This window comes from Scleropages formosus, chromosome 13 (genome assembly GCF_900964775.1).
Source record: "Scleropages formosus chromosome 13, fSclFor1.1, whole genome shotgun sequence".
NCBI classification, from domain to species: domain Eukaryota; kingdom Metazoa; phylum Chordata; class Actinopteri; order Osteoglossiformes; family Osteoglossidae; genus Scleropages; species Scleropages formosus.
Window position 1 is genome coordinate 11,351,459 of NC_041818.1, and position 13,376 is coordinate 11,364,834.

The 13,376-nt window shown below is 40.2% G+C and overlaps 1 protein-coding gene across 6 annotated transcripts in view; it reads left to right on the plus strand.

Annotated features, from left to right (window-relative positions):
- LOC108925281 (protocadherin alpha-C2-like) overlaps positions 1-13,114 on the plus strand; it is a 38,126-nt gene extending 25,012 nt beyond the window's left edge. For 3 of the 6 annotated variants that reach the window (XR_003798080.1, XM_029257344.1, XM_029257345.1), the window contains exons 2-3: positions 8,221-8,257; positions 9,360-13,114. Coding sequence is in view for 5 of the 6 variants with exons in the window: in XM_029257344.1 (XP_029113177.1) it covers positions 8,221-8,232 (12 nt within the window). In the remaining variant the exon portion in view is untranslated. The remainder of the gene's footprint in view (positions 1-8,220; positions 8,258-9,359) is intronic. The other 3 variants (XM_029257342.1, XM_029257343.1, XM_029257341.1) reach the window with 1 other exon arrangement.
- Positions 13,115-13,376: the final 262 nt, after the last annotated feature.

The window sequence follows — 13,376 nt, forward strand, 5'->3', positions numbered from 1 at the left end:
GGTGATCGGTTTGGGCTCAGTGTCATTTCTATTATTAATCACCATTTTGGTGACTATTGTACTGAAGTGTCAGAAACCAAAGCCCATCAAAGCAGCTCCTCCATGTCGAAACAGTGTCATCAGTCAAAGGAACTCTACTATAGGAGATTCCACACTGATCTCCAGCGATGCCTACTGGTACAGTTTATTTCTAGCGGAGACGAGGAAAGGGAAGGTGGTGGTTAGACAGCCTATACCGAAGGCCGGATACATAATTTCCAGTATACCAAGGAGCACAGGCCTGACTGAGACCAGTGATTCAGCTGCTTCCACACTTCAGGTAGGACAAAAAAACTAATTTTTTAAATGGGACTATTCCTGAAGTGTTCTGTCGTTCCTTAATAAGAATTTTAAATCCTTTTATTTTTAAACTCATGTTTTGCATTCAGAGCAATTCAGGTACATCTTTCCTCTAGTAATGAGGTAAGTTCTCTCGTGGTAATATGGAAATCTTTGAATCAAGCAAGAGCAGCTTATCTTTTTGCCATTAAATCTTTTCATGTCTGGTCCATTAAATTTTCCATTATTTAAAATTGATTTACTCAGTGAAACAAAATTACATGCTTGGTTTATATTATCTTTGCATCAAGACACTAGGAATTTTTTTTGCAATCCGTTTAAGAAATACCACTAATAACCGGGATTTGAAATGTTTCTTTTATTGTTGCCCCTGAGTTACTGCATTCACTGTCCACAATCCTTTATGAGATAGTTGGCATGAAATGAAATTACAGTACTTTTACTATTCTCATGTTTTCAATTGCTTGAGCACAATTATCAAATGATTTTGTAAGTTCTCTAAACTTTCAGGTCATTTTCATAACAGCTAACTCATTCTTCGAAACAGTACACAAATTCTCATTGCTTGGATGTAAAATGCCTCTGTCAGTATCTTTTATCTCGTTTAAGTACAATGCTTGGCTGTAAGCACAAAACATTTGTAGGTGTAGTTTTAAAGTGACCAGAATGCTGGGTTCTGTTTTGTGAGCAAGCTATCACATGCTTCCAACTTCATTGCATTGGTGTAAATCGTGCTGCACAATAAAAAAATAAATTACTGTGTCATGAGCTCTTATGGAAGGGTCATCAGTGTGTTGGAGTAACTTTAAAGTGAAACAACATGGAAAAAGGCAGTTGCAACACTCAACCATCAAAGGACAGGTTACTTGTACTCATGATTGCAGAGTGTGGGGTGGAGGTAGTGGACGGGTACAGTGAAGGCCACACTGTATTTCAAATGAAATTGCAGAGATCACTGCAGAGGGTGGATAAAGGTAACATAGAATGTGACTTTGATGAGAACATAAGTGAGATCAGAGGCTTGGTTCTTTAATCTCTGGAAAAAATATATGCTGAATGAAATATGTAATACCAGTGTTTTTCTTTTATTTCAGTTTAAATCACTAAAATACAATTTCATTTCATTTGATCTCAATTTTTATGCAAATACAGTAAAATGTATTGAACTTATCAGAACATATATTTAGTCATTATTTTGTGTGGTATCTGTATTTACTATCACACAAAACTGTTTCCTCCTTTCATCTTGTTGATTATAGAAATAATTTTGTAATTCAAATGAGTAACTTAACTGTGTTGAAAATTTCATTTTGACAAAGATTGTTTAGTATTGTAGGGGGCGTGGTGGTGCAGCGGGTTTGGCCGGGCTTGCTGTGTGGTGCGTCTGTGTGTGGAAAGCCAAAATTATGAATTGAAGTTCCACGTTACCATAGGACACTAATTTCATCCATCTTTGAGAAGACAGTGAAGAGCTTTTATGTGTTGTTTAACAGCAGGTTTAGAGATATAGTAGTGAGTGCCATTGTGTTTAGAGAGGTTCCCTTTGGACTCAGTGGCTGCAGGATCAAATTCCATATCCTGCTGTTGTACACCTTGAACAAGATACTTCCGTTATTTTGCTCCAGTAAACATTACCAGTGGGTAAATTATTGTAGGTAGTGTAACACTGCAAGTCACTTTGGAGAAGAGCATTAGCTAAAGAATAAATATAAACATATTCTCGGGCAATTTACTAATATTGGACAATTGGCTAGTAGTAGTGGACAAGTCAGACCCATGCACACATTGTCTAAAACTGCTTGTCCCAAACAGAGTTGCGGTGAACTGGAGCCTAACCTGGCAACACAGGGTATAAGGCTGGAGGAGGAGGGGACACACCCAGGGCGGGATGCCAGTCCATTGCAAGGCACCCCACGCAAGACTTGAACCCCAGGCCCACTGGAGAGCAGACCTTGGCCAAACCCACTGCACCACTGCATCCCCCCTGCAAGTTAGACCTTCCAGGGATAAAGCATGGGTGTATCGGCATAGCATTCTGCCATGAATTCCCTAACCCTTTTTGGTTTATGATGTCCCAGTGTTTATGATGTCCCAATATCAACAGCTGTGTCATCTGTTAAAAAAAGATTATCTGTTATTCTCTGTGAGTGGCTTAGTGTTCCTTGAAGCCTAAGCAGTATTAACTTGTATGGACACAGTAGCAAGCTGAAGTTACCCATCATGTCTGTATATGACTTCAGGTTAACATGGGCAAGGGAAATGGTGCAACCGAGAGACTCAAATGATTCTTGAGTGGCTGGAGCAGGCATTGTGGTGAGGGCAGGAACGAGGATCAGTGGGCTGGTTTCAGTGATGAAGCCAGAGTCCCAGCTCCAGTACAGTGTCTTAGTGGGCAAAATGCCATCTAGGAGGGCTGGCCTGGGCAGTATTCTGTCATGATGCTATCATAAAGTGGGAAAACACTAAAATGTAAGACATCTTGGGAAGAAATTTGGAGAGCTGAGCCTTAGTAATCAAGTTCATGATCCAGGTAGTCTATGTCGTGCCGCCAAGATCATCTGATTTGTTCTGCTGCGGCTTCTTCGTGTTCTTTATGTCCAAACAGAGGGACATTTGTGTACATTCTCAACAGCTGAACAAGAGTGCTATGTGAGGGCTGCTGTTGCTGTTGTGACAACCAAGTGCTGAAGGGTGTGGTTGAGTTTTTCAATGTCGGGAACTGCATACAAGGAAGTTGAGATCAAAAAATTAACAACCAATGTGCATGTATGACTCCTGATGATGGTACGAGACTGGCAGCTGAGGGCTGACACAAGAAGACAGCTTAAGTTTTTGGTCACCATCACAAACACATATTTAAGGCCAGACACTGTCCTTCTGTCTGAAACTTCTGGACTAGTTGTCTAATGGGAAGAGTACCTGAAGATTAAGGAGAGGAAGATGGTCAGTTATGACAAACTGGTGAAACTGTGCTTCTCAAAAGCCATTAGAGCAAGAAGTATGCCCAACAAAATTGGCTACAGAGGCTTTCCAGGCAAATTGCTGCTGTTGGTTTGAGCTGTCTGTGGAGACCAATGTGAACATGAGGACAACATTCATTCTGGGCACAGACAGAGCCAGATTTGAACCCACATCTGGATGCACCATGCTGTGCTTTATCAGTTTATTCAGCAACATATTTTAATTGGGGTAATTCAGTGTACTTTGTTCAAGAGTACAACAGCAGTAGCTAGATTAGAACTGGGAACTTTCAAATTACAAAACATTAACCACTGCGCCACCTGCCGCGACCCCACAACTCCTAACTGCTACAAATACTTTAAAATGTATTATTTCTATGATCATTTAAAAATACATGTGGTTACTTATGATTTTTGTTTCTGCATTGAATTATCCGCACCTTAGTTTGATCAGAAGTGCCTTCGAGGTTACAAATCGTGTCGCTGTTTGCACACAAATAATACACTTGAAAAGGCAGCCATGAGTGTTTGGGTTTTGAGCTGTCAGTAGGAGGTGATCTCGTCCTCACCAAAGCCTTCAGTTGCGTTATCAGAATGCTGTAAGGTATATGCTTGAATATTCTTCTTTGACTACAGCGCACAGACCGTCGTTCCACGGAAAATATTTTTTTACGCATGTATTTTTCCCCCAAACATGGCAGCGCATATCAGCCTGAAGGGAAAACGACACGCCTGTATTTTGTTTCCATTTTTCGCAATGTGGAGCAGCGCCTGGGCCGTGACTCGCTACTCTATTCCCGAAGAAATGAAGGAAGGTTCTGTGGTGGCGAATTTAGCGGCTGATCTGGGAATCGGTGTTGGCAGTCTGGCTGAACGTGAGGTAAAACTCGATATTTTACACAGCAAGAAATATTTGGACATAAACAAAGACACCGGAGAATTGTATATTGTAGAAAAAATAGACAGAGAATATATCTGCAATATAAAGACATCGTCGTGTTTCATTAAAATGGACGTTACTTTAGAAAATCCCATAAGAATATTCAACTTTGAAGTGGAGATACTAGATATTAATGATCACGCACCTCATTTTCGTAAGGAAACAATGCATTTGGATATTTCTGAGTCAACAGCGGTGGGAGAGAGATTCTCTCTTAATAATGCGGTTGACCCAGATTACGGCTCGAATTCAATTAAAACGTATTATCTAAGTGAAAGCGACAATTTTGTCCTGGATATACAAACGGGAAGTGATGGGTCGAAGTATGCGAACCTGGTTTTGAAAAAGGCTTTGGACCGAGAGGAAGAGGCTGTACATAACCTGATACTCACTGCTGTAGACGGCGGAGTCCCCGCGCGCTCCGGCACCGCCAGCATCATTGTTCGCGTGCTGGATGTGAACGACAACGCCCCTCAGTTTGAGCAGCACGTTTACTCTGTTAATGTCTCCGAGAACTCACCGATCGGAACTCCCGTGTTAAAACTGAATGCCAGCGACTTAGACGAGGGTCCAAACGCAGACATTGTCTATTCTTTCACACTTTACACCTCCGAAAAAATTCAAGAGATGTTCTCGCTAAATGCGAATACAGGCGAGATAAAAGTGAAAAGCGTTATTGATTATGAGGAGATCAAAACACTGGAGATGCACATTCAGGCTCATGATAAAGGAACTATGATCCAGCTTTCAGGACAGTGTACAGTAATGGTGTTTGTTACTGATGTGAATGACAACCATCCTTCTATCACGATTACATCACTTAAAAACACGGTGAAAGAGAATGTTCCAGTAGGTACAGTAATAGCCCACATTGCAATACGTGACAGGGACTCGGGTAACAATGGTGTAATTGACATTAATATAGACCAGCAGTTGCCCTTTGCGTTGAACAAATCGTCAGATAACGAATTTGCACTAATTATTTCAGAACCACTGGACCGTGAAAAAGTTTCAGAATATGATATTACTTTTATAGTCACTGACAGAGGTATACCTCCATTGTCGGATAACGAAACAATTACACTGGAGCTCCTGGACATTAATGACAATGCGCCACAGTTTCCGAAATCGTTCTGCACTATTCCTGTGTTGGAAAACAATGCTCCAGGTTCGTTGCTCAGTTCGTTATCTGCGTTTGATCCAGACCTCCATGAAAACCAGTATCTGGTTTATTTCATCATAGAAAAGGAAATAGTCAACACGTCCATGTCTATGCTGTTCTCTATTAATCCCGAAAATGGTGATCTTTACGCACTGAAACCTTTGACTACGAGAGAGAAAAGGAGTTTCTGTTTCACATCGAGGCCAGAGATTCTGGTGTTCCTCCACTCAGCAGTAACGTGACTGTCCACATCATTATCATGGATCAGAACGACAACACTCCTGTCATAGTCTCTCCATGGCGCTCGCACGGATCTGTGGTTGAGGAAGTGATTCCTAGATCTATTGATAAAGGACACCTGGTGGCCAAAGTGATCGCCATTGATGGAGACTCGGTGCACAATTCTCGGATTTCATACCAGTTCCTGCAAGTCACAGACGCCACACTCTTCAGTCTGGACCAATATAATGGAGAGATCCGCACAATGAGAATGTTCAGTTACAGAGATGCTCGTCACCAGCGCATGGTCGTCATGGCTAAAGACAACGGAGATCCTGCTCTCTCTTCCACTGTTACCATCAAGATATCAACAGTGGAACAAGCTGTCAAACCTTATTCTGATACAATGGAGGTTCCTCTGGAATATGACATCTTTTCTGACTTAAACCTTTACCTCGTGATCGGTTTGGGCTCGGTGTCATTTCTTTTACTCATAACTATATTGGTTACTATTGTCCTGAAGTGTCAGAAACCAAAGCCCACAAAAGCAGCTCCTCCATGTCGAAACAGTGTCATCAGTCAAAGAAACTCTACTATAGGAGATTCCACACTGATCTCCAGCGATGCCTACTGGTACAGTTTATTTCTAGCGGAGACGAGGAAAGGGAAGGTGGTGGTTAGACAGCCTATACCGAAGGCCGGATACATAATTTCCAGTATACCACGGAGCACAGGCCTGACTGAGACCAGTGATTCAGCTGCCTCCACACTCCAGGTAAACTTTTCAGTGTTATAGTATAAGAATATTTCTTGTAGTCTCATTTTAATCTAATTTTTTCTTATTTTAATTGTATTTCAGTTAAAGTTGACCACCCTCTGCATCAGTGAGGCTCATAGTTGATTTCATTGTAACATTAATTGAAATTTTGAATAGTTGTTCTGCTTCAAGACATTAAGTTTAATGGAATGCAAGGGCTTCTGAAGTCCTCCGCTAAATTTGGTTTTCGTATCCATCACCAGTGTTTTATGAAAATGTTATGTTGTGATCAGGTGTACTGTTTTTTTTTTTTTTTTTTTTTTACTTGTTACAGCATAAATGTTTTTTCAGCACCTCTAGGGAAGATGGGGTATCTGACTGATGCTGTTTTATCTAAAGATGTTTTTCCTCCCCTATTGGATGCCTGTGCTCCAAAGAATTACTGAATCTAATTGGCTTTGTAATCCTCACCCCATGGTTATTCACTCAACTTATTTCTTTATGCAAAGCTCAGATATACTTCAGTATCTGTATTTGCATTCTAATATTCCATCAATTTGTTGTTAGGATATGGAACTGAACAAGTTTCTTCTCAGTTAATGTCATACTAACAATTTCCGTTCGAGTCAGCATGTAAATTTTGACAAAACACAGCAGCACATATACAATAAAAACTGGTTTGGGTGAAAAACTTTTTGTGTTTTGTTTTGCATCTAGTGTTGCTGGTTGTACTACTGAAGAATTTCTCTTTTTACTTTTCAGTGTTTCCGCTTAAGTGAAATACGCTGTTGCTTGTCTTGTACCCTGAATCCTAAATCAAATAGGTGACACATTGTAACATTCACAACATTTTCTGAGTTGCGTGTGTTAAATTCAACTTAATGCATTGATCACTTCCCTGCTGAGACTCCAGGTAAGTATGGTACAGAAAGGCAGAACAACTTGCGTGTTTGTGTGGTGTGAGTGAGAAGTCAGAGGTAGGCACTAAATGTAGGTATTTTATGATGTGTATCTGCTTAATAAATACATAGTTCAGTTGCTGTTTAGTTATTCTCAGCACTGTTTGCCTTTGCTTTTCATTTATCTAGTATTAAGCACCATGAGACTTTTTTTGTGAGATAACAAAATAATATTTACTACTGTATGCTTTATTAAGTACAGATAATTTATTCTGTATGTGTGTGACGTGTGTTGTGAAATCACGGTCCTGTGAGATAAATTGTTTTTAAATGTAATACATTTTGGTTTTATTGTATTTTATGTACATTGTATTGTTTTAATGTTTTAATCATATATTGTTAGAAAACTTTTAGAATCCAGTGCTTTAAGGCCACTGAAGTATACATGATAGCTAGCAAGTCGGTGATATTATCCTGCATTTACCATGTGTTAAAATGCTTCTGTGGCTCTGTGCAATCTTTTAAAGAGTTCTGAGTGTACTTCATATCTGTATATTTTTGTGAAATTCCTGTCTTTAATAAGATATCATTTAGACTGTTTTTTTATAACCCACTTTAGCAAAGCTAATATAAGTCTCTGTGTTGTGCATCTTCATAGCAGACTGCCCCTCTCTTCTCTTTTCTTTCCCAAGGCTTTTCCCTCTTTAGTGAAATTTCTGAAATTACTGGCCTTTAAACACAGAGTCTGTGTCTTCACCAAAATTTCACAGTGTGGAGTTCCGTTATGAAGGAATGAATTGATGCCAGTCACTGATGCTTCATTTGTATCTCTAGTGGCTAACTACAAAAAAATGATGCAAGTGATATGTAAATAAATGACCAGACTCACTTTGTGATTTCTTTAATGCAAACATTAAAATCCTTGTTTCTTTTTCTGTTCGAAGTACTCAAAATGAAGGAAACCCCCTTCTGCTGCAGAAGGTATGCTGAATTTACAGAAGCATTGGAATGATGTAGCCAAAATCTGTGTCTTGTGTTTACTTTTGATTTTTTTCTTGGTGCACTTTTCCCATTTCCAGATGATGATTCCCTTTTTGACTGCATCATGGCTTGATCTATTCTTGCTCCCTTAACAACACTTTTAGAGCTTAGTGTTTATTTCTTATTGGCCAGTCCTTTTTTTGGGGTGGATAATTCTGCCCTGCCTGAAGAATAAGATTCCTTTTTGTGAAGCCTTGTTAATTCCTTCCTCTGTGAGAGCAGCTGAAGCTGTGCTCATTTTGACCTCTGACCTCCACTATTTGACAATCTGAGTCTACTTCTTTCCAACAGAAAGTTCAAGACACAGAAAGGACACAAAAGCTCTGATTAACTGTGTCAGACTGCAAGATATTGACTGCCTCCAGTAGAACAAAACAGTCATGATATGTGGTTATTCTGGTGGAGACTCTGTAATGGCAGTCCACACTGTGGAGAAGACACAGCTATGACATCTCTGACCTAAATGACACCCTCTGATATATGACCTCTGACATACATGGCTCTCAAACATCAAGCAGTCAGAGATTTGAAAGGCAATCCATGATCTTCAGCACTGTTTCTGTGCATGAATATTAATGTATGTTTCTCTGTTTGGCCTTGTAGTTGATTGTTCTGTCCAAGGAGCAGATTTTCATTTGTTTGTGTTTTTGTTTGACTGATGATGCACTCTGTAAGGACTTCACACACTGCTCCCTAGGATGGTATTAAAATGTACACTGACGAGTTATTCCAAGCGCATGATAATAGGCCCCCTACCCAAATATGTGGACTTGTGTCTGACAGTAGTTTCCCATCCTTGCACTAATTAGGGTGAGATCATTTCAGTGGTCATTGCATGAGGCTGACTCAAACAGGTAATGATTGTATAAAATTCACTCCACCCTCCCCTCCTCTGGTAGGCTTCCGCCAGCAATGGGAGATGTCAGTTCAAACTCGGCTCCTCCCACCTAGTTCTCTTTCTCCTGGTTGGCAGGCCTTCATCTCCAAAGGCAGCTGTTAATATGAAGTTCACTGCTCTTTCTGTATCTCTCTGTTTTGGTAGGCCTCCACCACCACCAGCAGCAGCTCCACCTGAGGCATCTTCATACTCTTGCTGGAATGAATCCAGCGGTACTCCTTTTGCTGTGTCCCTGCTATCCTGACGTCCAGTCCTTCCAACCTGGAAACACCGCTTACTTCTCTTAGACCTGCCAGCGAATCCCAGCAAGCGACGTCTATTGGTCCAACATCACTGCCCCTGCCCCACTCCCCCAGGCATGATTCTGCATGACTTTAGTGCCAGAATATTACCATTGTCTCAGCAGATGTGTGGTCAATGGAGGGAATCCCATCTTCAGTAGTTCACTGGCCTTTTGTGAACATCTGGACATCTCGGTGGAGGAAATGGACATCATGGTGAGAGAAAAAAACCGATACGTATCCAACTATGTTTTTTTGCTTATATAAAGATGTACACTTTGAAATAGGAGAAAAGGGAAATACTGTTGTTTTGTGCTGCATGATTTCTCTTAATGTAGTTATTGCATCATGGCTGAGTGTGTGGCATATGTTTTAGAGTCACTGTCCTTCATCAGCATAGATTTAAAACATTTCAATAAATTGATGCATAGCTGCTGCGTCATGCATTTGTACTACTACCCATAAACCCCTGAGTGTGAATGAGGGGTCAGCAGAAGGTCAGGCCAATGTGCTTTGTGCTGTGCAGACCAAAAGAGGCCAACCCCCTTCCATCCTCCTAGTCTTTCCTTGTTAAAAATTTTTCCTCTTCTCCCTATTACCCACATTGCACGCTTAAGGTTGTTAGTGAAGTTGTGCTCATATTTCTAGTCTGTAACCAGTAGACTATTAGTAGAAACTACAGTGACTAAACATTTAATTGTAACTGTTGTCATGCATTTATTAATGATTCTCATATAATGATTATGACTGAAGTAACCATAAGTTGTGCACAAAATGTGCATTATTCCTGTATTTATTGCATATGTTTTTCAAGATACATTGCTTATACAGTTTTGTTTTGCTCAAGACAGTAGGTCTGCAGGTGCTCAGGCCTATCAGGCCTCATGGCTTCAGCAGCATTTTTCCAGTGTTTTATGGTTCTCTGACCCCATCAAGCTGCCAAAAATTTTGCACCCATAAAATCCAGAAGGTCGCAGTGAGGACACTGTTGTGTTTTCAGCATAGAGAAGTTATTCTATCATACTGCTCTCTTCTTGCTGTTCTAAAGGACTCCCTGCATCCTTCCGTACTTTGGTTCTCTCCAGCACATTCAACATATGCAGTAAGAATGTGCTGTGATTGGTTGTGATGGAATAAGGTGTACATTTAAAGGATGAAGTCAGCCTGACTTCATTAATGTTTGTGAAGATGCTGCAATTTTTTTAGGAAAACAAGCCTGTCTGTTTGGTAAAGCATGCCACTGCCTTTGACTGCAGATTTACTTAATGTTTTCTTTACATAGCTTTTGAAAAGGCCTGTTACAAAGCAATCTTCCAAATATGACGTATACAAAAATTGTTGGCATCATTTTATTTTTATTCGTTTAATATAATTTGCCTGTCTATCAAAAGTATTTGCTGTTTTACTTCATTGTGACTTAATGCTATATTATTACAGAAAAAAAGACAATAGATGTACTATGAAACTGACACATACAAGCACTTATACACTAAATTGTTTTTGTAAGATGTATGGCTATGAAACTGATTTTGGTAATCATTTATTAATTAACAATATTAATTTGGCATCTGCAGTGTATAAAGTTTTAGCAAAGCTTCTTGAATTCTGTTGGTGGTGCAACACTTATTCAATATGCTTTTTGTATGCTGTGCAACTCATATTTTTGTGAACATATCAATAGTGTACAACAGTATTACATATTATGCATTAGTTTTTTGAAAATTGCTTTTGTGTTATTTGGACATTTGTGTTTTCTGTCCAAAGTTGCCCCGATTTGACTAGTGAACATGGATGAAAGGCTATTCATGTTCCACATCATATCCAGCTGAACAGCTGAATGTTCAGTAGCAGCAGCATCAGCAGCAGTAAGGACATTGTGAAAGAGGGTTCTGCTGCAAATGAACGTGTGAACAGAGTAATCTGCTCTGATACAAGGTGCATTGACAACTCTGCATTTGTGAGGCTTCCTCTTCCCTGGCCACCACTGCTGTGGATTTTTAAATTTTTAAATTTGATGTTTTCCCCTTTTTTCTGCTAAGATTTCTGGTGGTACACTCAGCTTTTAACCTCTTTTTCTATTTATAATAACTGGTGCTGGCTGTTTAGGGTTTGCATGTGTTGTATATCTTTGTGTTATATGTGTGGATGGGTGTGGTTTTGTGGATGTGTGAATCACAATTTGGACCAGAGCAATTGTTAAAAATTACTGTGCTTTGCAATTCAAATAGAAGATATTTATAGAAGCACAATACATAACAAAAGACATCTCTCCTTCCTTTATACTTTTAGATGTTTTCGGTACCTGTATTTGTACTTGCCAAAAAATCCTGCATTTAAGTTAAAGCTACAAAATCAACCTTTTTACAACTTACTGGATCCAAAAGGGGGCCTCTTTTCCAGGATACCTCTGCAGTAGCACTGGGGTCCAGTGAGAGTCATCATGCATGTACGTAGCCTACCTTGAAGGTTCTATGATTTAATATCAGACACTATGTATGACTGAACTGAGGCCTTGGTGAGGAAAACCTTCAGTTCTGTCATATGTGGTCATGTAAAAAGGTGACATTATAAGCTCCTGCTGAGACCATGAAGCAATGTTTACCACTGTCTGTGTTGTGCACTGCTATAGAAGTTATAGTGCTCTTTTTCGTGTTACATGCTAAAATTACTTTCAAGTTATGTTTACTGATATGTTAGCAAGCAATTTTCAAATAACAGGAGGAAAATGAGTGTGCAAGAACAAGAGAAGCATGGGCCTTGTCAGAAAGGCATAGAAATAGGCCAGAGTAACAGATTACTGAATTGTAAGCTGAAGACTTGACCTTCTTAGTATGGTCAGAGAAACCAGCAGTGTTCTCTGGATTACTGCCCTTCTCTCTCCTTTGGGCTTGTGTATTGCACCATATCCTTGGGATGATGGGTCAATGACATTTTCTTCCTGTTGATGCGACTGTTCCCAGCAGAGGGAATGGGGGGTCATGGCCAGGAATTTATTACTGCTAAAGACTGAGATAAGAGCAGCACCGATCCTGTAACCAAGTATTAATTGTTAATGTAATTGATGTAAAACGCCTGTTCATGCTGACATGTGAATAAATGCTTTTATTTGACACTGCTCTCATTCACTTTATTGCTGTAGAATGGGAGATTTACTGTACATTTCTGCTGCTTTTGGTTTTGATAAATTCAGATTTTCTGGATGATGGAGACAGATTCATTCTAAAGATAATACAAGGAGATATTTAGCATTACAACTGAGAAATTCTCTGTAACCCAGCAATGCAGCCAGATTTTGTCTCGACATAACACAGTGAGATTTACTGTTAATTCCAAACCACTGCCTGAGTTACCTGCCCCAGCCCAACATAACAGAAGAACAATGCGGAGCCCGATTTACATTCTTTCACCTATAATAAACCCCCACCATACCAAAAACTCTAAAGCAATTTTCTGTCTGCTCTCAGAACATAAATTTTCTGACACACTCAGAAAGTAGGCCACAGATATAAATAGCATTTGGTGCATTGACTGGGTACAGAGTCTGCAGAAGATGTTTATTGCTAAGCATGTTTTCAAATATTCTTTGAGCATAATGAGCAGAGATTTGTAAATATGTGAACGCACATAGAGGGGTGCGGTGGCGCAGTGGGTTGGACCGCAGTCCTGCTCTCCGGTGGGTCTGGGGTTCGAGTCCCGCTTGGGGTGCCTTGCGGCGGACTGGCGTCCCGTCCTGGGTGTGTCCCCTCCCCTTCCGGCCTTACGCCCTGTGTTACCGGGTAGGCTCCGGTTCCCCGTGACCCTGTATGGGACAAGCGGTTCTGAAAATGTGTGTGTGTGTGTGTGTGTGTGAACGCACATATAAATGCACTCAAGAATGTCA